Source organism: Pygoscelis adeliae, unplaced genomic scaffold (genome assembly GCF_000699105.1).
Source record: "Pygoscelis adeliae isolate BGI_AS28 unplaced genomic scaffold, ASM69910v1 Scaffold436, whole genome shotgun sequence".
Taxonomy (NCBI): Eukaryota; Metazoa; Chordata; class Aves; order Sphenisciformes; family Spheniscidae; genus Pygoscelis; species Pygoscelis adeliae.
This window is the reverse complement of record NW_008825051.1, coordinates 1,275,370-1,302,734: the sequence shown is the minus strand read 5'-3', so window position 1 is coordinate 1,302,734 and position 27,365 is coordinate 1,275,370. Positions and strand designations below refer to the sequence as shown.

Sequence of the window (27,365 nt, the reverse complement as noted above, 5' to 3'; positions counted from 1 at the left end):
GAGGCCGGGACTCCCCCGCCCCCGATTGCGCTGCTGTTTGCTTTTGTTGGGTTTTTAAAGTTTGTCCGGTTAACACGCCCGTGCATGCCCCCTGGCCAAGTGCTTTGTTTTAAATAAATACGTCTTTTTTTTTTTTTTTAACAACAAAAAAATCACACGAGCTGCTTTAAATGGCCGCGGAGAGCACGCAGGCAGGGATGGAAACACCGAGACCACCGGCGTTTCCCTCACCTGTGTGCCCCCCGATACAGCGAGGCGGTAAAACGCTGCCTCTGCAGAGGATCTTTGGGGGGGTCTTTTGATGTAGTAATCTTCAAAATGGAGCCAGCGGAATGTGTTCATTTAAACCTTCAGCCCTGCACACTGGCCACCCCGCTGAGGAGATGCTGGAGGGCGTCGGGTTAGAGCGTTACGAGCCTGTGTGAATGAAGGCAGCGGGTGTCACGACTCTGGGTGCGACAGGCAGCGCTTCTAGACGCCGCTCTGTCACCTCCTGAGGTCAGGAAGGAAGCCCCCCACGTCTGTTAAAACCAGCTAGTCCCAAAGGCATTTCACAGAGATGGCTGTACAGCTGCCTCACCACCAGTGCCGCAGGTGGGATGTGGGTTGGGCCCTTAGCGGGGAACGGCTGCAGACCTGGCTGCAGGAGAACATAGCGGGCACGCGGACACGGAACGACGCCCTGCGTTTTCTGATTGAGCAGCTTTTCCTTTACGCTCCCCCGTTTCCCTCCCGTTCAGCCCTGGGGAGCGCGTCGCCCCAGCTGCACTGGTTTGTCACCCTGTGATGGAGCTTCGGGTAGCTGCCAGCGATGTCTGTTGCTCGGATCAAAGGTCACCAACTATTCCCTTACAGATGGCGTCACCTAAAAAGCAGAAAGGTGGATCGATTTCTGACAGACTAACCGGCACACACCTGGATTTACAGCAGCGGTGCGAACCACCATCAGCTGGCTGGGCGCGTACTGAAAGGTGAGATAACGCAGAGCCCCAGAAAGGAGCTGTCTAGCGTGCAGTGAGGTGACCTGAAGGAAGCAAGGTATAAAAACTGAAGCAGCTTGTTGGCGTTTAAGAAACTCTGCTCCCTCCAGCCCGGGGAAGGAGGCAGAGCAGGGTGCCAGCAGCCCTGGGGCCTGCACCAGGTCACCCTCAGGGAATTCAGCGATGGAACCGGAGGCGCTCCCTGCTCCTGGCTGGGACTGTTTTCTACCATCTTCCAGCACAGCGATCGGTTATATTTTTTCAGTGTCTCAAGAAATGCTCAAAACCAGACTTGTTAAATTCATGCTTCCCGTGTTGTAGGTGCATCAAATTTCAGGTCAGGCTGGGGAAATGAACAGAACTTAAAACTTTTCAAACTGGAAAGAGCCACAGACTGGCCTAGAGCAGAGCTGCTTTTCCAGTCTAACACCACATGAAATTGTCAGGGACTGCTCTGCTATTCAGGCATTCCCAGCATGCCCCAGTTCTGACAGGGAAACATCTCGGCAGGTCCCAGACGTCCTTTGGTTGCACAGGGGAGGAAAAAACAGCCCAGCCCCTCATTTCTCTTGTATGGATGAATGCAGTCTAGAGTAAAACTCTGTGAGGGAGACCAGTGTTCCTTGCCGTACACAAGACACCTTCCATGCACCGAGGGGGCTCATTATTACAGCTCCCTAAAACTCTTGCCCTTTGACTCCTCCCTCCGTAGGGGAAAGCAGATCGATTCCTCTTTCCATCTCGGCTTCCCCCACGCTCTGCAAAGTGTAACAAGGACTGAAAGAAACGGTGACTCACGCATCGGCGACTTCCCGCGTTCCCGTTCCAGCAGCTTCAGGGCTTATTGCTTGTGGCTGGGACGGGCCCAGAGGACGCTGCTCCTTGCTCCCATCCCCAACCACCTGAAGGTGGAAACTCAGCCCCCGCTGCTCACTCGCACCATCGGAGCAGGCACAGAAGAGTCGTGCCAGAGAAAAGGGGCTGGGGAAGGCCAGGCTGGAGTCGCCTGGCTGCGGGGCCTCTTGCCAATGAAAGCAGGCACTCACTGTTGGAGTCACTTTCTGAACGCTGCGGTAAGAGCCGCCAGCCTCCACTTCAGCTGCAGTCTCTGCGCTGAGGATTGTTTCCAGAACACACATCCACCACAGTAAAATGCAATCTATTTTATTGGTTAATTATATACAGGAGATTCTTGATATTCACAGTAACGTTAGACAAGTTACCGCCACAAAGAGCAAGAGTAAAAAGAAAACTGACAGTCCACTGTAAACAAAACTAGAAATCCTGCTGGATTTGGTGGGACTGGCTCCAGACAAACTGAAAAGGCACGCAAAGAAAAACAACAAAAGCCAGCTGATGAACACAGCCCGGATGTTTTGTGCACTTGTTCCAAGATGATAATCCAGAGGCACAGCGTGTGGAGACCAAACATCGGGGTACAAAGACAGACACAGGACATCACATTCCAAGCATGCTACATGTGTGTTGACTTACAAATTTAATTTACTCAAGTCTTATAATCATTAGAGTCCTCACCTCCCTCCAAGCACTACCTAATGCGAGTTTAGCGTTATCAGGACAACTTTAAATACAGCCACCAGAAAGGCTGGGACTGCCCCAAAAGCAGTCAGTACAAGTCATCAGTAGGGAGGCCAGGTTTTGCTCAGACTCTGGCAAAGCAAACAGCAACCTGGGCCAAGAACACGGCAGCCGGTGGCATCTGGCGGACCAGGGGGAGGCCGGGACACAGGGAGGTAGGTGGCTTCTCTGGATTGTCAACATTGAACCAAAAGAAAGCATGGCCAAAGCTGGCAGGGAGACATGGACTGGAAACGTCCCTTTCTCAGTTGTGCCTCACTGTATCAGCAAGCTCAGAAGCAGAGAGGACACAGCCCTCCATCTTCTCTCCGTAACCACCTTCCCTTCAGACCTTCCCTCGTGCACCTCTCCCCAAAGCCCAGCCTGGGATCTCATTTCTAACTCGGGTACTGCCCAATGCTCAAACCGTCATTCTTACAGGCTGCTGGAAGGTAAGTGTCATGACACAAAGCCACTCGTGACTATACCCTATAATCAGACATCCCTGCAACAGCAACAACTCCATCTCGTTCAAGAGAAACCAATCAGAGCGGTGTCGGCAATGTCGGCTCTGAACTTCAGGGATCAAGCCCCTGAAGTGTAAAGCTTTCAAAACATAAACAACCATCTCCAGCACTTAACTGCTTCCATTTTCTCTGACAAGCACTACGATTTCCTCACAGCTCTCACACAGGCGTTGGAAGGGTCTGTTTTCCACTCTCACAGAGAGGCCTGATTGCTTAGAGGGCACAGAGATTTTTACCGTCATGATAGATGCAGAGAGAGGGCACCAGTATGTCCTTCTGCAGACCGTTGCAGACATAACTCCCTTCAAAGATCAGACTGGGGAAGAGCTTTTCCTATCTCTCATCGGGAGGTGACCAGAATTTTTCCATGAAAATAACTTTGCCTCTTTCATCCAGATGCAAATTTGCTACAGAAAGCAGCTCTTTAGAAACCTGAGCCTGCTTTTAACTCATCTCCTTTTATTCTGTATTTGCACTGCCCAAAGAAAACAAGATGTCCAAATAAATACCTGGCATCAACCCAGGACGGTTGACTTTAGTAGTGCAATTAGAGATCCTGGTAGCGGCAGCAACAGATTTCCCGCTGCCTTTCAAAGAGGGTGGTAGGGCAAGGGTGGGCTCTGTGCTGATGTAGTAGCATCAGCACAGCGAGGAACCCACATACACAGGGATGGGCCTCGCCCTGTAAGGCTTACGGGCTAAAGAAATGTAATTCCTCTTCAAAGATCAGCTTTCCTTACACAGCTACTGCTAACAGTGCGACTAGTAGCATCTTCGGAGAAAAGACTGCTACTGCATGTGCCCAGATACTTTCATCTCAAAAGGATTCCCTGTTCTCATGGCACATCCCAGACATCAGTCCCGGTCTGAAAGTGGTGCCTGTTTTTCACTGCCCTTCTGAAAATCCCACTGTCTTCCCTTTCAGCCAGTTACTGGCACAAATTGGGCACCCTGAGTAGAATGAAGACTCCAGCTTTGCACCATACTCTGCACAACATTCCCTACAGCAAGAAGCAGTTTAATAACGAAGTGCCAAACCAAAACTGCTCCCTAGAAAACCCAGAGCATGTTCTGGGCATCACGCATGCAGTAAGCTGTTCTTGCCCGTGTCACAGCCTGTCTTGCCTGTGAAACGTGTGGAGCTCACGGCACTGAACGGGAAGTTCTTTACTGCGCTACAACACTCGTCCACCGCTGGCACTGATAACTCTTGCACCTCCAAGCTAACATGGTCACAGCGTGATTATTAAGACAAAGAGGAGTCATCTGGGTCAGGAATAGTTTTTTAATCAGCTCAAGCTGCTCCAAATTTCACCTGAGAAGAGACTGAAGGCTGCTGTAGTCCTATCTTTCCTTTCTTCTCTTCCCCAAATCTCTCCTTTACAGGAACACTATTGGTTTACTTCCTTCATCTCAATCAAGGAATGCCCTCTTCAGACATTTTAACCTTTAGTGTCATGAAATCATTATTTAGCTCTTGTCTCATTTACAGAACTAGTTTTAGTAAACCAAAAGCCTAGCTCTAGATCCATCCAGGTGCAATTCAACGTGAAGTAAATGCGGGTTCAATGGTTTATTTAAAATCTTTTTGCCCTGTAAATACGCAATTGTCGTCCTGCATCTACTCTGTGTATTTCCACGATTGGGAAGTGGAAGCAGCCAAACCATATGTTACCACTTGAAGCTGTGTAAAGCTGCTGGTTACATCAGAAGATTAACAACAGTCATCATACTCTGATGGACTTGGAGGATGGACTCATCTAGACCCCCCTGAAGCATGAGTCACATACTTATGTCAAAGTACTCCCTTGCCAGGACACGCCTGAGCTTGTCTGACGTGCAGCACCAAATCTTCCTCAGAGGCTGAGTCCTTCTGCAACAGAAGGTGTCATTGGCCCCAAAAGCTACAATGCCAGGGAGATCTCCTCCCTTGGCATTATGTACATATTGAAAAAAAGTAAAATTAAAATAGCCATTCACACATGTGGGCTCCATTGGCAACTTTGATCTTTACCCACGGTTCATAAAACCCTCACAGATGAGCTTTTAAATTTAAATTTTTTTTTTTTTAAAAAGAATATTTTCTACATTTCTGTCAGCCAACTAATTTCAATCATGGCATAATCTAAGAATAAAGCAAATCCTAGCCAAGAATGGCTACCACGGGACCCTCAAGAGTCAACCCTGCTGCCAGCCTGCAGCAAGGGGGAGCAGCATATCCCAGATCCTCACATCCCTACACCCCAGCTAGGAATTTGTGGTGAACTCCAGTTGATTTTCTTTAGATTGTTTCTCTTTCAGCTTAGGAACGATCCAGTCCTTGTGATTGCTGCATTTCAAGAGAGCAGTGGGGTGGAGAGGCTTCTGGGCAGCATCCGGTGTTAATGGCAGTGCTCCGTGATATCCACAACAACCGCCTTTTTCCAGCTGAAGAAGAAATAGCCCATCCCTGCCCCTGCCGCCACAGCTATGCAGAGGTATCCGTTGTACGTCATGAAGATCAGCATGAGGAAGTAACTGACCACGACTTGAATGATGTGCAGTACAGTCTGCAGGAGGTGAGGGAAGCTCAGCATCTGCTGTCTGAGAACACAAAACCCAAAGAACAGTCAGCATCCATGAGACACAGGCGGGAAAACGCACATCTCCAAAGAGAAACCTTAGCTCTTAGGCTGACAGGATGCCAAGGTGGGCAGGAAATGGCAGAGGAGATAACAAAGCAGGCTGGACAGACTTCTGCATGCATCTGTCACTTGTAACTGTGTTTTTCCCCACAGAGCTGACTGATAACAAAGAAAGCATGGTACTTGCTGGGAGGACAAAACTTTTAGCTGAGAAACAGACTTCTACAAGCTTACTTTACCCCCACATCCAATAAGCAGAATGGCTTCTTTTCTGAGTAGAGGCTTTGACTACCTGTCAACAGAAGGATCCTAAGTATTTTTTGTCAGGGTCACTGGCTATAACACCCAAATTCTGTTCCTGGAAACTCCCCAAATGTGTTCGTTACTGCTCTGGGGAAAAAAACAAGCTTATCTGACTCCTTGCTGCCTTCCTCCTTTTGTCCCCCATCCTAAAGGGTGGCCGAGTGACACAAGCACAGTGTCCTCCAGTGTCACGCAGTGTCCCAGTCTGGAGTCAGTATACTTTGCAGAGAGTAATACTGGCTGCATAAAATTTTTTCTGTTTCTGTTTTCGCCTTTGACAGCTGCTGAAGAAATTTGTCTTAGAATGAAGTGAAATTCTTACCCAACAGTTTTGTGCGTCTCCATCAAGATAGTGCCATTGGGACCTGGCACTGGCATGGAGTTGTAGCGAATGCTGACTTGGGATTTACGGAGCAGACACTCTCGGGCAATCTTAAGGCCTTCATAAAACATGGCCAGGAAGAAGACAGCCACAAAAGCACCAGCCATTTCTGACAAAAGAGGAAACACTATTATATCTGTGCAACAGAAGACGTTTGCTTCAAAACATGTCAGAAGAGACACCGTGTGATTCAACAACCGCGTCACACTGCACAGCCTATGGCTGGGCACTGTGTGCACCCATGTACAGATGGTAAATGCAAATTTCATCCACACACTAATTGGAATTTCACCCATGAAGTGAAACCAGCAATCACTTTTGCTAATAAGACCAGTCAAATTCTCAAACTATACAAACATCTCCCTTCTTTCACCCCACAGATGCCATTTAAAACAGACTCAACGCAGTGTGCCTGCATGTTTTTGGCATAAGTAGCAAGGTAATTCCTGAAACATTAATCAATTGCAAATTTTTTGTTTGGACTGGACAAGACAGTTTTACTAACCTCCAGGAGTATTGATTACGAGTCCAGAAAACAGCAATGGCACATTCTCATAGCTGAAGTGGAAAGTCATTGCCTGCCCAAAACATAAAGAACATCGAGATGAGCCTGAATAGCTCATCCTGAGATGGAGCTCACAAGATTTAGCAAAGGTTTTTGTGTTATGACAAGAACTTAGATCGTTTCAGTTGGTCACCAAATGGACTCGAAGAAACTCTTCAGTAAATCTAGTGTAACACACACAAGCGAGACACGACTAAAGATGCTCCAGGTTCCGATTCTAGTGGGCAGCTCTTTTAGGCAGTGCCCCCTGGGCAGAAGGCACTGTCCTTCACAGAACCTGCTACAGAAAAGTGCCTTCTCCTTGCTTTTGGAGCTCCTTTTCTCCTCAGCCTGAGAAGGAGTCAGGGACTGGGGATGTCTCTGTGGAGCTCATCCTTGCCTCCTCATGACTACTCATGGGCTGGGGCACAGGGCACTTTCTTCTCCCCATCTTGACCTCGTAAGATCTCAAGTGCCTTCTCCTTGCTTTTGGAGCTCCTTTTCTCCTCAGCCTCAGAAGTAGTCAGGGATTGGGGATGTCCCTGTGGAGCTCCTCATAACTACTCACGGGCTGGGGCGCAGGACACTTTCTTCTCCCCATCTTGACCTCATAAGATCTCATACAGATAAGGGCTTGTATAGCTGAATCCTCTGGTCCCATCCTGCACCGTGCCAGCAGACTATTGTCTCCCTACAGAAGGTCCTAATATCCTATGGAAAATAGAGGCCTAAATACAGGTACAACAAGGAGTATTATATATAAAGCAGGACCACAGCTTCCTCTGGGTGAAAATAAGGGCTCCTGAACCTGCATGGTGAATGCTGTGGGAAGGAGAGACATCAGTGATCCCCCAGCCAGCTGGAGTTCATATAATCTTCCCATCCAGGTAAATACATTGCAGTTTAGCGTGTCTTGACCACAGCTGCATACAGTGTTTTCACATGTAAAGTACTCACTAAGCTAGAGGAACTTCTCTTTGAACTCCCCTCATTGCTTAATTAAGGTTATTTGCTGAAGTTCAGAATTATGACTATTTTCAGCATCCATAAGAATCAGCAGACATTCATTACCCCCAGAGCAGAAATTACTATAAAACATCTTTTAGAGAATACTTCCATTTCTTTAACGAATTTACATTTTTACATTTAAAACAAAAACTGCACAAACCAAAGAGCATTACAGCCTAGTTCCATAAACCACAACTGAAACAGACCCTGTTACTTGGTGCAAGTGAGGAATGGGAATATGCATACATTAAAATGCGTTCAGTCTATTATCTAAGATGCTGTACCTATTTACTTCCTTCCCTGACAGTGCTATGTGCAATGTTAATTCAAAATCTTGTGCAATTAATCACAGTTTTCAGTTGCAGGGTAAGGCAGGGTCCTGTAAGTACCCACTGAAGATAAGAGCACTTGACACTCGTAAAGAAACGGCATGTATATGGAAAGTAACGGATCAGAGAATGCCAATACTTAGCTGCTAGATTATATGAAGAGCTTCACAAGGACATCAGTGAGTCTGCAAGTTCCACCAGCACTACTGGGCTTTGTACTGGGCCATGTTCACAAAGGGGAAGGCTGTTCTAGTCCTCTCTTCTCCTGCTATGATACTGTTTGCAATACAAGTAGAAGCATTCATTCTTGATTCCTTCTTCGGGGCACACAGCTAGCAGGCAAACTTTAACTGGAGGCTTGCAAAATATACTCCTGAGTATATTCTCATTTGAAATGGAAATGCACACTCTCTCCCCTCCTTTCAAAGTTTAACCATATTTTAATAATCTGAAACTCACTCCAGAAGTATTTAGAAAAGGGAGAAAAAGCTGAAAAACTCCCTAGAACTGGCTACACACAAACAACAGATCCTACGGTCATCTCCATGGAAGCTCTGGCCAGGATCTCTGCAAAGCTTCAGTGATGCCAGCATGCATAAGTCTGAACTTGTTTAAATCAAAGTTAGCTAGAGCAGCAGGATTCAGGACCAGCAGAGCCTTAACGCCAATGTGGCAAAGAGCCCTGGTAGCACTTTACTCCCCAAACCGAGTGCATACTTAAAAGCTCAGGAGGAAAAGGGCACAGAGGTTGGTCGCCTGCAGGTCAGCACAATCCATCATACTAGTGTGCAATCCTCTCGGTGCCAGTTAAGGTTTTTGCTAACACTAACAGCCTGGAGAACTCCATCCATCTCTGTTTCTTGCAGGAAAATGCTTATTTTGCATTTCTGCCTTTAGCTGGCTAGAAAGCAGACACCAGGCTGGCTGCTAGAAAGGTTTTTGCAAGAAAAGACAATTTTGCCAAAGGCTCTCCAGCTCTGAAATACATTTCATGTTGCATACTACCTCATACCATTCCTTCATTCCAGAAAAGCCACAATGGGGTCTGTGTTTTAACTGGATTGATTCATGCCTTCCAAAGCTAAGTTTAATTTCTGATTCTCAAAAGCATAGTCTTTAAGATGACAAGTTACTCTGAACCACAGACAAGGAAAAGCTCTCTGGTTAATTATGACTTCTTCACTTACCATCATCATCATGTCAGATCCATGACCATGTCCTGGGACTGCCATTGAGTGGTGATGTTCAGGAGGATGCATGGTTGGCAACATGGAGCCGTTCATGTGGTGATCGTGAGACATCTTTATGACAGGGATATTCAAAAAGGCACGTAGAAAAGCGGGACCCTGAAAAACAAAACAAAACAAAATAAAAGAAGCTCTTTTCTAAACAGAAAATGGTTTCTCTGCTGCTACTGCAAGAGAAAATACTCTAAGTCACTGAGAACTACTGCCTCTGGAAAAACTTCTGGAGCACCCTCATAGTCCTGCACTCTGACTAGAGAGAACACACAGCAAAGCGAGCAGGACAGTTTAAAGGAGGTGTGTCCCTCTGAGCTTTACATCATCGTATTTCTGCACCATCCTAAACATTCTTGCCAGAAAGACAGCCTAATCTGATTGAGGTAGCACACGGCGACAAGTGCTCAGCATAAAGGAACATTTCTTATCTGTAAGAGGAAAAAACCCAAGTCTCTTCTCAATTGCAGTCATGCAAGAGGCAAAAATATCTCAAGCCCTGTTTTAAATTGTATATAGTAAAGGATCAGATTACAATATTTCCCTTAATTGACAGTTATGCATTTTATTGGGAACATGTTTAAAAAGAAATCACGTTAGGTGGTACAAGACCTATTACCAGGCAAAGGTCTGCAATAGCCACAGGCAATCCAATTTCATTTCCATGAGCTTTACATTGTCACATCTCCCCTCTAATCACATTACACACAATGAGAGAAACACTCAAAAGGCCGCCAGTCCAAATCCCTAATCTGGTTACTGCAAATCAGGTATGTCTGGACACACTGTGTTAAAAATAAAAATACACCTCGTGGTTAGATGTGGACATGGCTTCTGCACTCTGCACCCCAGCACAGCTTGGGATGGAACCAGGGACAATTTCTGGTGTGAGATGAAAAGTCACCACGTGGAAACAGCAACAGGAGAGAAAACAACCTGGGAATACCAGTCAGTCCTGAAACGACAGCATCTGTCAGTGTGACAGAGAGAGGCAAAGGCAACCCTAGTATAGTCCAGGTGAGATACCACTAAAGTAAGTACCAACACCGACCCTGTCTGGAATACTGTGTACCCTCCTAGTCTAGGCCAGCACTCAAGTAAAACCAAGCGGAATAAAAAACAAAGTACAGACACTATCAAATTAAAGTTTAAAAAAAAAAAAAAAAAAAGAGAGGAGACGTACTTCCTTCCAGATAAATCCTCAGGAGTGTTTACAACTGGGAAAAAAGGGCTTTTTAAGCTAAAAGACAATATGGTGTTTGAACAGATAGGTATGAATACATTTAGATTGGAAAGGCGAAATGAAACTCTACAAGAGCTTTCTAAACTGAAAGCAGCACTAACAAACAAACCCCCAAATGGCAACCAGGTGATGGTGGAGCTGGTTCAGTTTGTGGCAGTGGCCTTATGACACAGCTGTGCAGGAATCACCGGTGGCCCAGAACACGACTGCCAGTGCAGCCTTGCATCAGTGACAGGGGGTGATCTCAAAAGGCTTTGGAGATAAATTAGAAAGAGCAACAAGAGAAGTTAAAGATTTGGGGAAGATAAGGAAACTAAGTCAGCACTGCTGGGAAAGAACTCAAGAGAAAGAATTAATACACCCTGCAGACACTGAAATTAAATAATGCAGGTAAGCACCTGTATGCACCCAAGTCAGCTGCTATAAGCTACACCAGCAATACGCAGCTCAGGTATTTTCTGCATCTCCGTGCAGATGAAGTTTGTAGCCAATCTCTTATTGCATTAGACAACTTCACAATAACTCCCCTGGAAAGTTAACTTGTAATATAATCTAATGGCACTGGCTAAAAGCAGAATGTATTCCCTGTCCATATTTCTGCTAATATTTTTTAGCTCACTCTGCCCCCAATTTGTGCTTAAATATTAAGATCAGAAAAACAGCTCAGAAAAATGTTCAGAGGGAGGGGAAAAAAGAGAGAGATTGATGTAAGCAGCAGCTCACCTGACACAGAAAAGCATTACCAAAGCATACCTGCAGAACAAATGGTGTGATTTTCATATAGCATAGCTTTGAAGATGATACTGTTCCAGAGATGAGATGTTCAAGCGCTAGAACTGAAGTCCCAAAATACAAACACTTGGGAAAGGAATCCTCTGCCAAGACACACAAACTTCAAATTGTCTTTTGCGGCAGGGAAGGAAGAAGAACAGCCAAAGTGCTTTACACCACGGGATCAAAGATAAGTGTGCCGCAAGAGGAAAGAAGTAACGGAAGAACCTCCCCTCTCCCCCAGCCAAAATCTCGTCTCCTCCCTCTTCTTCTTTCAGTTGACTGATACATTGCTTTTGCTTTGGATGCAACATTCTCGTTAGTGACTACTGTCCAATTCAATTATTTATTCATTTGAGGATGTCATGCTCCCGCCAAACTCCGCAGGTTCCAATACGCTCCACAGAAGCCCTGGCTGTTTACCAGATTAAAAACTCCCTTCATAGCTGGGTTGTGTCCAACTTCTCACTAATTTATCATCACTGGTCTTCAGAAAGGGAGAAATAGGGGATGTGTTCTCTAGATATTTAGTGTATTAGCAAACAACAAGGTCAAGTATTCACAAGTGGCTGCATGTGGATGGGCAGCATCTTGGTACAGGCTACAAAGTGTATGCTTGATGCTCACCTGTGTAGCTCCTTCCCACCCTACTATACTAGTGCTCCAATGCCAAATCCAACCCCCTACTGCAGTTACCCCACACTGAAAGACATTTTATGAAAACCTGAAAAGGATGGGATATTAAGTGGCATAAGAGGAAATAACCTAGACTGAGCCACTTCAGCTGTCTTTTGTGTTACTAAAGGTAACCAACATGTGGATAAATTTCCATTTAAAAATAAATGGCTTCCAGTGGAACACCCCAGTAGAATCAGTCTCTGAGTTACAACTTAGGAGGCCTCTGCCTGTGCCTTGAGGTAAAAAACAGTATCTAGGGCAGCAGCAGCAACAGGTTAATGGCTGTGTAATATTTCAAGCTGCAAATCTCTGGTTTGCTTGTGCAGAGAGAAGCTAACTGACATGGAGCTGTGCATATCACGAAAAGAAGGGCGCTGTTTTTAACAAGTCTGACTCCACACCCGGAGGAAAAAACCCATGCACGTAAGTTTCTATTATCGCAAATTCTTTAAATAGGTTTAGTCTTGTGCAAACCCAGCACTTCAGCAGCAGGTATTTTTGTCTGAATGGGTGACTTGATCTCTTGAGTGCTGCCTGCTCCACATGTTTGCACAGAGAGAGAGAGAGGCATTGGAGTGGATTCCTGAGCACGCCCTGGAGAGGGGATCCGGAACAGACTGTGGCTGCAGCAGGCTCAGGTGTTTTGAAGCATTTGCACATCTGGAGGGCACAGACCAGATGGTACACCTGCCTCGATGCTGCACTGTTACCAGGGATGCACACACACAAGGATTTTTTTGTACTCTGCAGTAGCCTACCGCATAAGAAAACAAACAGGGTGGGACAGGAGAGAGGAATGAGGAACTTCTCTCCAGGGTTCGTTTCTTTCCCTCTCGGTGCTGTCACCTCAGGTCGGAGGAGCCACAGCCTCCATTTCATGACCCCTCAAATTCTTAAGGAAAACAGCAAGACTCAGAGCTACACACAGGACTTCTCTTACTTTAAGCCATCATCTTGGAGCAGGACCGACCTCAGCACATAGGTAGGCTCTGTTCAGATAGAGGTTTCTATCCCTCCACTGCAATGCCACCTTGGCAGCTCAGCAAAGCAAGCTGGTTCAGGGAGGTGTGCAGCCAGGAGCAGGATCTGACAACAAAAAACTGTTAGCTTAAGTTCAGCATTAGGACTTTCACCCTCCACCAACATGTAACCAGTGCTGCCTCATCTCACACATACAAGGAAGCCATGTTCGCAACTCCAGGGCACAGAGGAGGGGAGGAAAGATAGGTACCTTATGCCAGTGCACAACAGAAACAACAGGTAAACGAGCTGGTGAGATGCCAAACACGAAGCAGTCTTCTCAAGCAGGTCTCAGCCATAAGATGACTGCCATTATACATAATCTCCACCACAGTTTCCCAATCTATTGCTTCTGCCCTGTTAATCCAGAATCCTGCCACTCCACAGTAAATCACAGACTTTTTCCTGCAGCAAACAGCCTTCCAGACACCCAAGGGAGATACACCTTTTAATGCAGAAACACAGGACATGCAGAAACAAGGCAGACTATGGGAAAGATCTGCTAGGCTCCCAGAAAGTACTTTACAGCTCGGTCTGAAACATGGTGTGCAGACAGAGCTTCCTTAAAGTCACATTCAAAAGGAACGAAGCCCCTTTCCAAATCAGAAGTCTAACAGGATTAACAATGAAGCCCTAAATCAATGCCTACTAGAGCAGCAAGCTCTTCCCTTCAAAGTAGTGCCTCATCTTTCCCATGCCAGTTCTGAAAAAGCAAGAAATAAAAATAATTCCACAGGCTCTGCCCAAAAGAACCGGAGCCTGAAAGAACACCCCTTCAGTCTCCTTTACACTAGTTACTTGTTCAACAGAGACGGTGCTTGCTGCAGTGGCCCAGCGCGCAGTGGCAGCAAGCACGCCAGCCATGTTGATGGGGCCGGCTCCTGCACAGAAGCCTCCAGACTTCCGTCTCAACACAGCTGGAGTGACTCTTACCTAGGGTCTCTTCACCAACACTTTTGGTAGCAAGAACAAGGTCAGGAAGCCTCTCTCTTCACCTGAAGAAGAAGTGAAAAAAACCTGGTAAGATTTACTAAGAATTAAAATGAAAGCTCCTGACAGAAATCCAAGGGAAAAAGATTAAAATAGCAAGTTGGAAAGGCAAAGATCTCTTGCTTGCACATCACATACATCTCCATCCTGCATGACACAAAGCAATGCTACATATAAAACACATAAGTAATGGAAAAGGCAACCAAAAGTTATCAGTGCTCTACTTACGGCAGTCCAGCTGGCAGACTGTTTGAGCTCCACTGGCTCTGAGCTTGTGGTCACAAGCCCAATCCTTTTTTTTTTTTTTTTTTTTTTTTTTAAAAAGTGCTGTAAATCGAGGTGGGAGGGGAAGCAGGGAGTCTGCAGACACTACAGCACTGTTCACTGGCTCTAACCGTGGTCTCCACTGAATGGTCTGAACTAGTCATCATGAGACTTAAGCACTGCTTCTAGTTTATTCAATTTCCTGGCAAACGTGACAACTTTAACTGCTTCCTTTCCAAAAGGGTGGGCTTGCTGTGACTCCTCCAGGATCCCAGGCTTAGCTCCAGAGCTGCTTAAAGGCACAGCTGAGGGACAGACCAATTCTACCTGTTCACACTGTAGGAGTATCCAGCAACGGCAGCCAGCCCCCCCCTGGGTCAAGCTATACAGACACACTTTAAAGATACAGGGAACAAATAGATCATTCTTCAGTAATCTAATATAATATGTTTTACAGATACACACTGTTGTTCTCCAACGCCAAAATTCCCCTCGGAGCTCTCCCGAGCAGCTTCAGCAACACCAGGCTGGAACTCGGACACGCAAGGAGGGACAGTGCTGTGCCCAGCACACCTCTTAATTGCACCTCTGTTTTTTCCTTGTGCAACTCCTGAAGAAGGAGCTCTTAGTGCTATATTAAGATTTTAAGGGATGTTTGCAAGGTCACAGCAGAACTGTGTGGCTTGGCCTGGTACTGCGTCACCACCTTAGAGTCCCAACCAAAAGCCTTTAGCAGAAGTTTAAGGCTTCCTAAAAACTCAACACACTAGAAGGGGTTCGGATAAAGAGCAAGAAAGAGAAGGAAACAGCTTGGGAGAGGAGCTCCAATACATTTTAAGGGTTAGGTTGTCAGGCTGCGTAAGTTTGTGTTTCCTGGGTTTTGTCCATGACCAGAGAAGCTTGCAAATTGATTCAAGCCAGATCAGTGGAGTCAAGCAGAAAAACACACTATGTGACAGAGGGCACATTCTCCCTCTCCACCTGTAAGTGGAAGGGATATAGCTGAGCTATTTATACAGATGGGTTTCAGAAGCTTTTGAAGGAAGAAGACAGGTACTCTGGAGGATGTCCAGCTTGAAATGCCAGAGGGTGGACTGCAGGGAGTAGAGAATGATGGGCAAAAAAAGAGCTGAGCAGGGCTACAGACAACATCTTGTGTTCAGCTTTGAAAGGGCATGATGTCTGGGCAGACTGTGACATGCAGAGATGGAAGCAGTCAGCAGGGACGTTAGAAGGGAGACGCAGCCAAGCCGGTAGCATGTAGAGACCAGCTCTTTGGCAGCTATCATACACAATACAAGCAGAAGAATGGGCTTTTAAAAATAACCTACAGGGCTGTTAGTTTTTCATGAGGGGAGAAAGCCACGCAGGAGAACTGATCCTCTGTCATTGCCTCCATCAAGGATCCCAGGCTGGAACCGTTACAGCACAGCCGTGGATGCCGAAGGTGATGGCAGAGAACATGGCATATCAAAAATGCTCCGTTATTCATGAGCCATGCCCACGACTGACGGTATTTGCCCGGGCTGAGATAGACCCTTTCTTAAGGCAACCCTGGCAAATCCTAGAGGCAGGATAAGGGGAGAGAGTGGAACAAAGCCTCATGCCACCCATGCAGGGAAGTTTGGGGGTGAAGGATTAAGCCAGAGTTCAGTTCAGGTTCTCTGCAGCACAGCCAGATCACACGGTTGGGGCCAATAATCGCACTCTGAGAGTACATGCCCCTTCCTTGGTGCCTGGGGGAACTCACGGGGGGTCTGCGGGTCTTTGCAAAGATCACAAGAGAGCCCTGCCAAGTGGAGTCATTTCGCTGTTTTCTCACACTTATCTCAGCTGCAAACCTCTATCCAGGGCTCCTGCTGCCACTGTTTGCTTATTTTATTCTTACCAAATCCTTGTGTTTCCTTCCCACATTCTACACTTGTACCAATACACGTTTGTCCCTCTCATTATAGGGCTGCTCTGTCCCCAAGAGACAGGCTGCACCCTCCACATCTAACTACCGCATAGCACTCATGGGCGCAGGAAAAAAAAAAAAAGTGGTCCAATTTTAGACTATGGATTCCAGTTGAGGTGCTGGCTCACACAGGCTTCCTGCCGTTGCACAACATTATTTGGCAGCTCGGTGCAGTTATATACATTAATCAACTTTTAATTAAAATTAAAAGAAGTTGATAAAGTATCGGCATTGGTTCAACCCTTAAGGTCCTGTCCTTTGCTTTGAACCAAAGCAACACTCAGCTATACAACTAAGACAAAGCTGGTCGCATTCACTTAGCACAATCCCCATTACTAGAGGAGGGGCCGGAGCCCTTCCTCTCAGCATGGCTACAATCACATCCCTTTGATGGAGTTTATTTTCATAGCAAACTTTTCTGGTCACCGTCTGTTAGAGACCCTGCTTGATCTGCTTCCCTAGAAGGGGATGGTCATTCCTAATCTTCCAGCTTCTGCAGACTCCTCAGGAAATCTCTAAATCTTTGAACAAGGGAAAAAAAAACAAACTAGGGACAGACTGTTCTTTACAGACAATGCACTGAACTTCATGAAGCAGAGCATCATGCCAGCCCATGTCATTACTAACAGGCCCAATGAAGTGAAAGGCAGCAGAAAACAATCCCGCAGAGCAGAAAACCTAAGACTGTAAGACTGATAACATTGGAGGAAAGGCTGAGAAATGCTGACAAGAGATGTGTACAGATGGAGAGAATAATGGTGAGTTAAGCAGGCTGAGCAACGAACAGACTCCTCTCTGGAAAAGGTTTTTGCTCAGCCATACTGAAACTACAGGAGATAGAAAAGCAATAAATGAAGGATACTGCTGAGAAGCATGGCAAAACTGAGGAGTTTTCGTGGCTGTAGCCTCATTTCTGCTAGAGAAGTCTGACACTTACAGCCCAGGTTCAAGCACTTGGAACGCACACAAAGCTTTGCATCGAGATCCAAGAGTGATCCTCTGCTGTCCCACAAAGGGTCCCAAACTCCACCAAGCTACAACCTGGCAGTTAGACTAGATGATTGTTGTAGGTCCCTTCCAACTTAACTATCCTATCCTACAACACCTGTGCTGGCCACCTCTCAATCCTTGCCTCAGTAGAGCAGGTAAGAATACTTCCACAATGACCTCATCAACCTTTAGCAAGAGGTGACAGAACCAATGCCGTCGCTCCTTAGTTTGACTCTTTTCTCACAAATTCTATGTCAGCAATGGAGGGATGACTGCATCAGCACAGGAATCAGGAGAAACTCCCCTCATCTACAAGAGAATCCTGCGCACATTCCCACACAGACTAGCGAATATTCAGACGGTAAGAAGCTGCTTCTTACCGTCCCCTATACAGTGCTAAAAGTGAAAAAGTTTTTGAAGGTGCGCAATAGGCTTTTGGGCTCAGAATACAGCAGTGGGTACATCTGACTAGATCATTTTCATGCCATTGCAAATACAACACCGTCCTTGCCCTGACAAATGCAAAACGGTAGGAAGGGCATGATACTAGGAATGACACCGGAACTGGATCTGGCAGCTCCTGTGAACACCACAGGGTACGGGCTGGCAAAATGCAGCCTAGTGCTCGTCTGTTTTGCAGACATTGCTGACTGCACATCTGTCACAGAAGCGTGGCTCAAGGGAGTTATTTTTGGGAGATGGACAGATGCTGAAAGCTGTCACAAGGCTGACGACGGTTGGTGAACTGAGCATGCATGGCTCTTATCCACACAGAGGACAGCCAGGCAGGACACAGCAAAAAAGTTTTGGAGAAAGAGATGTCAGAAATGACGTGAACTGAAGTATTCTACTACATCAGCAACAACCTGCTACCATCCTGATAAAACACAAGCACTTTCAACCTGAGTGAGCTCAAATTAACCTGAAGTCCCCAGTGGGACACTTTCAAAGGATCTGAGCATATTCCACCCTTGGCTGTCTTCGACATCCCAGCCAGAGGGACTATTATAAGCTGAGCAAATCAAAAGTGCAGTTCAGGGAACAAAGCACAGCTCGCTTGGCCCAGAGCCGCCCACCTACTGACCAGAAGCAGAAGGCCAGGAACAGACATGTCAACTGCAAGTTATTCTTTTTTACTGCTAAGGAACACCAATAAACATTATAGTCACTATTCAGAAAGGTGAGATGCTACATCAGCAGACAGTGAATTCGAACGGTGACAAAGGTGGTACCAATTAGAAGGCAATTAGGATCTCTTCAATAGTTCAAAGTTTGCCTGTTTATCTCTGAGTGTCACAAAACTTTCCCCTTTTTCATGTTACTGCTCCAGCTCCAACAGACTAGCACCCACCTCCAGCCAGCTCTTCTCGCTGGGCACAGAAAACAAGGACATGCAAGCATCATATCGGGCACCAAAGCCAGAGCAGATCAGTTCTGCAGCAGGCCTGTGACTCTTGCACTCAGAAGGAGCGACTTGCCATGCTCAAGCCCATCACGAGCACACTTTCTTCCGTTCTGTACATGTGCATTACTTCCCCCCTCCCTGTTTTTATTTCTCCATTTCTTCCACCAGTAGCCTTTCAGATCCTGTATTTGCTCTGCACTGTTTATTGTTCTCCTTCCTGTCCAGCCGGATGAGACAGTCATCCCCCTTTTCTGACACCCAAGAGCAGAGAAGTTTCTGGAGAGCAGCAGAATTGAGGCATCTCAGAACACGCAAGACCTGAGGAGTGAATGCCAGTCCCACAGCTCCCAAAGCACAGATGATGCCATACAAAAGCTGACTCAAACACTCGTCTGGAGAGAAAAGCATGGCATTAGAGATGCCAAAACTGACAGAGGATGCTACATTACAATTTCTTCATAAAACATCCAGGCTAAAGGGCTTCTACATAAGCATGTCAGACAGCAAAATCCCTTATAGCCAATGCCAGCGTGAATTCAGAGCTAGTACTAACAAGTTTCCATCAAAGGCAATTCCCAGGAGGCATCTACAGAAGAACCTCAGCACTCCCTATGCATGTCAAAGACTTCTGAAGCAATTATCCCAGGAGCACAGTCTGACAGGCCACTTTATTACAGCTTCACCTCTCTTCCTCAGACCATCAAGGGTATGAAACAGTAACACAGTAATATGTACCCATGTCACAAAACACCCAGTATTCAGCATCCAGGGAGGAGAAACCTGAAGGCCTCCCCGTCCCCCCAGGGACCATGCTGTGTTCAAGCAGAGATAAGGCAGAAAATCCTAGTGGCTTAACAGGCCTTGCTGGGACGCCAGAATAGCTGAGTGCAGTCTGCTTACTGGGCACGACGACGATTTCGGTCAGAAATCCTCACCTGAGGACCCTCTCGCTAAAAACCACTTAGTGCTCACTTGTCAGCTGAAGAAAGCTGCTTAAAACTCCTTCTTACTGGTGGAGAGAAACGGGACAGCAGCAGGGAAGAGGAGACAGAAAAGAAGTGCCATGTGACCCGTATTTTCCGAGATTACATAACTTCTTGAATAAATAGATACTTCCTTATCCTCTGTGGTGGTTTCTGCAGAGATGTTACACAACCGAGCACTGGAATGGCGACCAGGGAGATGTGACCCATATGGCCAGAGAGCAGGAAACACACTGCTGCCTCACCGTATGCTGAGGAGCAAATGGGACAGAGTCCTGAGCCTTGCAATACTCTTCAAAAACTTTTTAATCTAAAAAAAATTAGTATTTGGAACTGTATCTTAGACAACTTCTGCTTCCGCAGAAAACCTAGGCCTAGTGAAGAATTTCTCTTCCTATTTTATACGTCCTGATCGAGAACAGCTTCTAGCACGCATTCTTCTACCTACAACAGACTTTTTTTAAATGAAGGGAAAACTTAAATCTTAAAATGAAGAAAAAACCTTTTGTGCACAAGATTCGCCATCATGCTCACTAATTCATCATCCAGATTCCTGCAGGTTCACGCCACCCGCAGCATTGGTATGTATGAAAAAGAGCCAGCCTACCTCGCACAAAAAGGGTGTCTCTGTCCAGAGGGTAGGGAGTTGTATTATTGTTTGTGACCATTAGTGGCCACATGCAGAAGCATTCAATCTATAAGGAACGCTAGATATGTCAGGATGCGAGACAGGGTACTACTTGCAAGTTAATACCTGATAAACCATTGCTACATGATTTGCTGAAGTGGGAAGGACACATACCAGGCTAAACAGTATAAACAGCTCTGACCAGATTTATTTCAAAGGGTGCCTTCTAGCCTTAAGCCCTATAAGACTGTAAAATAATCTCAGGAGACACAAAATGAAACCAGGAGTCAGCAAGTGCATTCCCAAGTAAGCAAGCAGAAGTTTCCTCAGCTGTAAAAATGCAATGTGACTCAATGTGCCCTAAAAATGCATTACCTGGCCTTTAATGCAGGTGCAAGATTACAGATGCTATCTAGCAACATCATAAATACCTTTGTCTCACGTAGATAAAACTAATGCTGAGGGTAATAAAATGGATGGCATCGGTTTATTACAGGCCTCATAAAAGGGAGCCTAAAGTCCATCAACAGAGATGATTCAGAAGACTCACGGAAGATTCTTAGATCTTACCCTACTTGCCCTCGTTCCACATGTCACCGCAGGAGGACTTGCAGTTAAGATTTTCAGTCACAGAACCGTTGAGGTTTAGGAGACCTCCTGAGATCATCTAGTCCAACTTCCCTGCTCAAGCAGGCTCAGCTGGAGCAGGTTGCCCAGTCACCACCCTGCGCATGACGTCTGCGCATGTAGTTTGATAACCTGTACGTGTCAAGGACTTATCAGTTCTTGCAGAGATGGTGAGGAGGAGCTGCTCTGTGCTGTGGAAAGCAAGGCCATCATTTACGGACCCAGATACAGATCCTGTAGTAGAACTAAGAAGCTCCTGTTCTTGAACATCCAGCGAATCCTTTGGCAGAGAAATCTTCCGTCCACTGAACTCGGACAATGCCTCAGGCACTGCAGTGCAGTGGTAACAAAGATAGTTTTAAGTTAATGGATCAGCTGATAACAACCTAGCCATTTACACAAACCTGCACAAGTGGAAAATAAGCTCATTTTTCCCCTCTGGCTGTTTCTCAACATCATAACCAGACTTAGACCAGAAAAGGCAACACTTGTACAAGTTCTGAACTGGCTTTCAGGTATGTTTTGAGAATCTGGACAAGAAGAAAACCACCCTCCAGAACTCCTTGTTAATTAAGTTTTAGGAATCCATTCCACACACATGATATGAGACATATTGGTTTAAGCAATTCATATATGTTTTTACATGTCCAGTACTGCCACACACTCATCACAGAGAAACACCTTCATTGTGCATTAGCTTCCACCACATGCGAAAGCTTCCTTGCATAACAATCCCAGGAGCACATTTCACTCCTTTCTTTTCATACTTAAATAGTTGTTTGTCTACAGTTACTCCTTAGATGCGTGTCCATGTGTGGACGCAGCATTTTAAAGTGGCCACTCAACCATTCATCTTCCCTGGAGCTGTCACGTTGCAGCCTGTGCCAGACATTGCCGCAATAGCCATGTGTTGTTGATGTCAGCTCCTACGGAATACGCTGGGACTTCCAACTCCTACTCTGGCGTGTCAGGGTCACCTTTTAAGCATAGGCTTTTCAATAAAGACCTAACAGTTCGCAAGACTGACTTTTAGAAAAACACTTACGTTTTACCTGCTTGCAGAAGGGAAATGAATGCGTGTTCATTTCACTTTGCATCACCATCTATGACTCTTCCTCAAAACAAAAGCTTGTTCCACCACAGCCAAAAATCAAATTCTTTTGTTCTTAAATTGTTCAAAACTCCTGTTGTTTTGAGAAGCCTGAAGCTGTTTCTGAGCAAAATGCAAGGTAGAACATAGGTCATCATCAGCAAAATCAATTCCACTGTGTTTTTAATTAAGCCCAGGAAGTCGATCTCTGTGTCGGCAGACAGGTAAGACCAAAATATATATCACCAGAGGCACTTCCCTACTCTTGCTCCGTGATGTCGGATAACAGCAAGAGGATGGAACGTGTGACATATAAATAGCTTCCAGGTAGTAATGCAAATACTTGTAAGAGTTCGGAGAACAAATTCATAGCCCTAGCCCATAGAAGAGAGCACCTCTACATTTTCATTTTCGGAAATGCAAAAATACAATACCACCTTCACTCTTTGTCAACTTAGCAAGGTAGAAGATCTCCTGCGATAGCAAGAAGAGGGAAAGGCCAATCAAATCAAGCCATTTTCTGGGAAGGAACTTGCTTTTGGAAGAGCCTTGGCCTCATGACACTCTTCTGACAGGAAAACCTCTAGGGCATGGAAAGCTAGAACAAATAGCCATCAACAATTTTTTTATTTTTGTTACGAGTGACAATAAACCAACCTGAGAAAAAGCTTCGAAGACTGCTTTTTTCATTTAGCTTTCAAACCCTTGGACTGTCACAGAGCTCTTAATCCAAAGCAGAAATGATTCAGAGCTATAAAAAGCTGAGTACTTACTACTCCAGAGACAGGTTTTCCATCTACTACCTCCAGGAAAGCAGTCTTCTCCAAACAGGCAACAAGTCTGAGACGGATCAAAGTTTCTAAACTTTCAGATAATGCTGACAAGCAGAACGCATATCATTATCTATATCAAAGGCTAATCATTAACTACTGCTCGGATTTAGCTATGATCACTTTTACTCCGCTTTAGGCCTATTTATTGCCTGACCTGCAGCCTATTTCAAACCAGACCCATTACTTGCAATATGGTCAGTGGGAAATATTTATATTCAGCTTCTCCTAGCTGTGCAAAATGGGGGTAAGGGCTGAAGCAGCAGGGATTTCTGCTACATTCTACTTGGGGTGAAACCATCCCTCACAAAATATTGACAATCCCTATTGTTACAGCCAAAGATTTCATATGATCCAAGATAAACATTTACTGCTCGGACTATGCAGCCCACTGACGGCAATCACGTTAGGACCAGACCAAGGACTGGGAAGCTTACATAAAGCTCCACGTAATAGCGAAAGTAACTCCCGAGTCTTCCTCACGAGATACTTGTGAAAATGCAAAGAGATTTTAGAACTCCCTGACCAGATTAAACGTGTTGCAGAGATGACTTTCAAACACATTACACAAAACACATTTCAAACATTAATTTCTCCGACAGAGAAATTAGCGTTTTGCTTGCTTTTGGATATTGTAACAAAGCAAGCTTAGTTTCCTTTAGTATCTACCCCATAATGAAGAAACGCGACGTTTTCAAAGCTACAGGCCAATTTTTAAGAGCTTGGGGGAGTGGTAAAAAATAACAAGGCAGATATATCATAAATTGTGCAGAAATTCTTCAACAATGCGTACAAGACAAATCCTGCCAGGGTAGCTGGCTTTCTGACCCGTCTGATCGGAAAGCTGGCATCAGCAATTGCTACGGAAAAAAATTGTGACAAAGGAGAAAAAGTGGAAGAAGTATAGCTGTACTGTGCTCTGCAATACAAGTGCCCTTATTGTAGGGGCAGTGGTTTCAAGCAAGATCAAAAGCAAGAGTTGCACAAAAAGGGATTGACTGGCAAGCAGTGCACATGATCCTACTATCGTGATGTACAGGAGGGTTTTACTTAAGGAATTCAGCAAATTAAGGAAAGTCATGCTACTGCCAAAAGGTTTTTTAAACTACTACATCTTATCAAAGCAGCAAAAAAGTCAGAATAAAGCATATTAGGCTTTACTACCCATATAGCAGGACATCTTATAGCCAAGGACACTACTCTGTGTTTATGCCCTGTATGAAGAGAGCAGCACAAAAATGGCTTTACAAGTACAGCCAAACCTGTAGCAGGAACATGAGGGCAGCTGTAAAACTCCCAACTATCTTTCTTTTAAATTGTTTGGGCTTCAGTTTGACAGTACCTGTAACATTTTCCTCCAGCATCCTTCAGTCTCACCTGACACCACCTTAAACATTAAGGTTCAGTAGGTCCTTGTGAGATAATGTCTTACCCCAAGTTAATGAAGGGCACCAAAGCCAATGGTAACTTGATTTGTATAAAACTCTCCTGGCAGAGAACCCAGAAATCATGACTCAGTCTCTTGTCAAATCCATTAGACCTGGAGATCAAACAAGGAGACGATAAAAGAGGCAACTGAGAAAACCAGACCAACACCGTGGGTTGCATTTCACTTCCCCAGTATTCCAAGGCTGGGTGTGTTCCTCAGGAGCTTGCGCTTCTACTTCCCTTATCACTTTGATGCACAAGGGTTGACTTACCGTGTCAGAAATGCGCATGGTATCTCGCTGCCCTCCCACGGAGTGCTACACTGACAGGAGCCGCTGTGGTCACTTCCCGAGGGCTGAAGGAGAATGAACTGGGATCACCTGCCTGCTGGGAGCGCTGGCTTTGAGTCTACTCCACGTTTGTTAGTGTTTTTCTTTCCCAAGTAAAGGATGCAAGCTTGAAAATGCAATCAAGCTGTGACAATACGCCGTCAAGTCTCTTTAGTACAATGCCTTCAGAGCAGGAAAAGTTAACTGAGGTAGTAACTGATTAATCGGATCCCTGGCTCTCAGTGCAGCCTCCGTCCAGACAAAACATGGAGGAACCCAGCCAGGAGCTGCAGGGAGCTGCTGAGCAGCACAGCGCACTGAGGCCAGGCACTCAGCCCGCACCAGGATGCTCAGAGCCGCTTCAATTTTCCCATACAGAGTATATTCACCATTTGAAAGAAATCAGACAAGGAGCAGGTTGGGTCACAGGGACGAGCATCTCCATCAGGAGGCTGAAGCCACATGCCTTTCAGATAGCTGCTTTTCCAAGCTCACAAAGGAGCAGGCTAGCCGGTTGGCTAACAAGCATTAGCTTGTAAGCTCAGAAGTGCACTGCATCTTGGAGGTGGTCTGAAAGTACTGTTTAAGCCTACAGATCCAAGTCCAATTAAATTATCTCTAATGTGAGAAAACACCTGACAGTGTATTTACCATATACACTCCTTCCCCCAAGAAGAGATGCATTAAGTGTTTAAAAAAAAAAAGCCAACTGTCAAGCTTTCTCTTATCCAGGTTAGCCAAAAGATCAGCTAAATATATCAAAGCTCATATTCCAAGCTCATGTACCTTCATCAGAGGAATGAGATTTGAATCCGTGATAACTAATGAACATGTGTGGGAGAAGAAGGCTTTGTTAAAGTGAAACAGCACTCACAAAGCCTCAGGAGAGAACTTTGTGCACGTGCTGTTAGTTTCATGGCAGAACAGCTGTATCCTTTTCCAAGTTTTCTCCCAGCTTCTCGGGCTTGATATCAGGGTGTGCTGAGCAGCCAGTAAGAATAGAAGATGCTCAATCACTTACAACATTTTGGCCCGTGATCTAGAGCTACCATGGCCTGCTATGTTAATTTAGATAAACATTAGAGTGAACAGATTATATGCATGTACAACTTTTTAAACAGATTATAAATGACATTCACATCTGTGGTACGATGACGACTGTGGGATTTTCTAATATTATAAACGTGCAGACTGAAAGAGCAAAAAGAAAATTTTAAAATATTTTCCACAGAAGCAATTGCTCTAGCTAGCAATCACAATTGTTCAAGTGCCACTGGAAACCAGCAGGACCCTTGCAGATATGAACTGGTGAGACAGAGGGAAGAAAAGACGTTGTGAAACCTACGTTGGGAAGACGACATTAAAGATTGTAGAAACAGAGAAGGAAGGACAAAAAGGAGGTATTTCATCACAGCCTCCCGCTTCTAGATTGGCTTCTAAACCAGAAAAGTCTAATTCCAGGACCAACAAATGAAAGGCTTTAGAAAGTGAATTTGTAGTGCAGCAAAATAGGAGTTTAATTCGTTTACAATAACTAGTCCCATTATTCTCTGCATTAGCAGATTCCAGCTTTCAGCTGAAAAAGAGGTTAATGAAAAAATCATTGGTCTCGAGTCCCCTGGGACTTGATTGGGAACATTTCCAGAAAACCAGATTGAAACAAAAAGCAACGGAGTATAACTAAGATTGGATTTCCCAGAGAAAAGCAACACAAACTAGACTGAGTCTTTTTCATCCTTCCCTAAGAAAAAATTGCAAGACTCACAGTGATTTCCTGGCAGACTTTTGCAGAAGTTCACGCTGGCAGTCTGCTTCAGCTCAACTTCACCGAATTCTGATGCAGATTATTGCTAACTTTCAGGGTGACCTTCAGCCAAGTGTGGAGAAGGCAGGTCTGCAGAGGCATGCAATTTTCCTGTTGGGTAGAGGGGTCTTTATAGCAAATAAAGAAACCAAAAAGGAAACGAGAAAATATTACATTTTACTTCAAAGAACAAAAAGTTCTGCCTTCTCTCTGACCTAATGTCTGGTTGGAAAACAAGAGAGCCAAAAGGAAGCTCCTTAGGGCCCGGCCTCAAAACTCACCGTGTGAATACGGTAGGTCTTCTCATCTATTTGTACTAGAAGACTGTTAAAGATTAGTATTCTCAACACCTTCCCTTCTCAAGTGTTAAGCTTTTGTTCAGGGATAGTGTCTCACTAATCCAAAACTTGAAGTTACACTGCAAAGGGGTAAGAGAGAAGAATCCTCCCAAGCCTCTTTTCTAAAAAGGAAAAAAAAGAAAACACAAACCTCCCTGTCATTGCACCACTCCAAGTCAGAGTAAGTGGCAGGGACTATACCTTTAAAACAAAAAGCAAACATGCAAAAGTGACTTGGAAAGCTTATTTAATTCTTCCTCTCTACTGGCAGAAATTATTCTAATTCTCAGCCTAGTTAAAAAGCTGCTCTAGATTAGAAATCCGATATGAAATTAAAATAATTCTCTGTAACTTCCAACAAGCAGCGAAATCTCAGTAGAAAACACATACAAAATTTCTCAGTTCTCAATACAAAGTTGTGTGGGAGCCTGCAACTCCTGCTAGTTTTATTCTTTCCAATCCTCTTTTTTTTTTTGG

At 45.3% G+C, this 27,365-nt stretch overlaps 3 protein-coding genes across 3 annotated transcripts in view; 1 reads left to right on the top strand and 2 right to left on the bottom strand.

Annotated features, from left to right (window-relative positions):
* PRPF4 (pre-mRNA processing factor 4) overlaps positions 1–3,327 on the bottom strand; it is a 12,671-nt gene extending 9,344 nt beyond the window's left edge. Inside the window, exons 1-3 of the mRNA XM_009326388.1 lie at positions 3,322–3,327; positions 916–1,024; positions 232–311 (exon numbers count right to left, since the gene is read on the bottom strand). Coding sequence (XP_009324663.1) covers positions 232–311; positions 916–1,024; positions 3,322–3,327 — 195 coding nt within the window. The remainder of the gene's footprint in view (positions 1–231; positions 312–915; positions 1,025–3,321) is intronic.
* Positions 3,025–27,365, bottom strand: SLC31A1 (solute carrier family 31 (copper transporter), member 1). The gene is made up of 6 exons (XM_009326368.1): positions 26,512–27,365; positions 14,159–14,220; positions 9,463–9,621; positions 6,900–6,972; positions 6,335–6,503; positions 3,025–5,668 (listed from the first exon to the last, which is right to left on the bottom strand). The coding sequence occupies exons 3-6, from the start codon at positions 9,574–9,576 to the stop codon at positions 5,467–5,469; spliced, it is 558 nt and encodes a 185-aa protein (XP_009324643.1). The 5' UTR covers positions 9,577–9,621; positions 14,159–14,220; positions 26,512–27,365; the 3' UTR covers positions 3,025–5,466.
* The window catches only part of FKBP15 (FK506 binding protein 15, 133kDa), a 39,708-nt gene continuing 30,321 nt past the window's right edge, over positions 17,979–27,365 (top strand). The window contains 1 exon segment of the mRNA XM_009326387.1: positions 17,979–18,022. Coding sequence (XP_009324662.1) covers positions 17,979–18,022 — 44 coding nt within the window.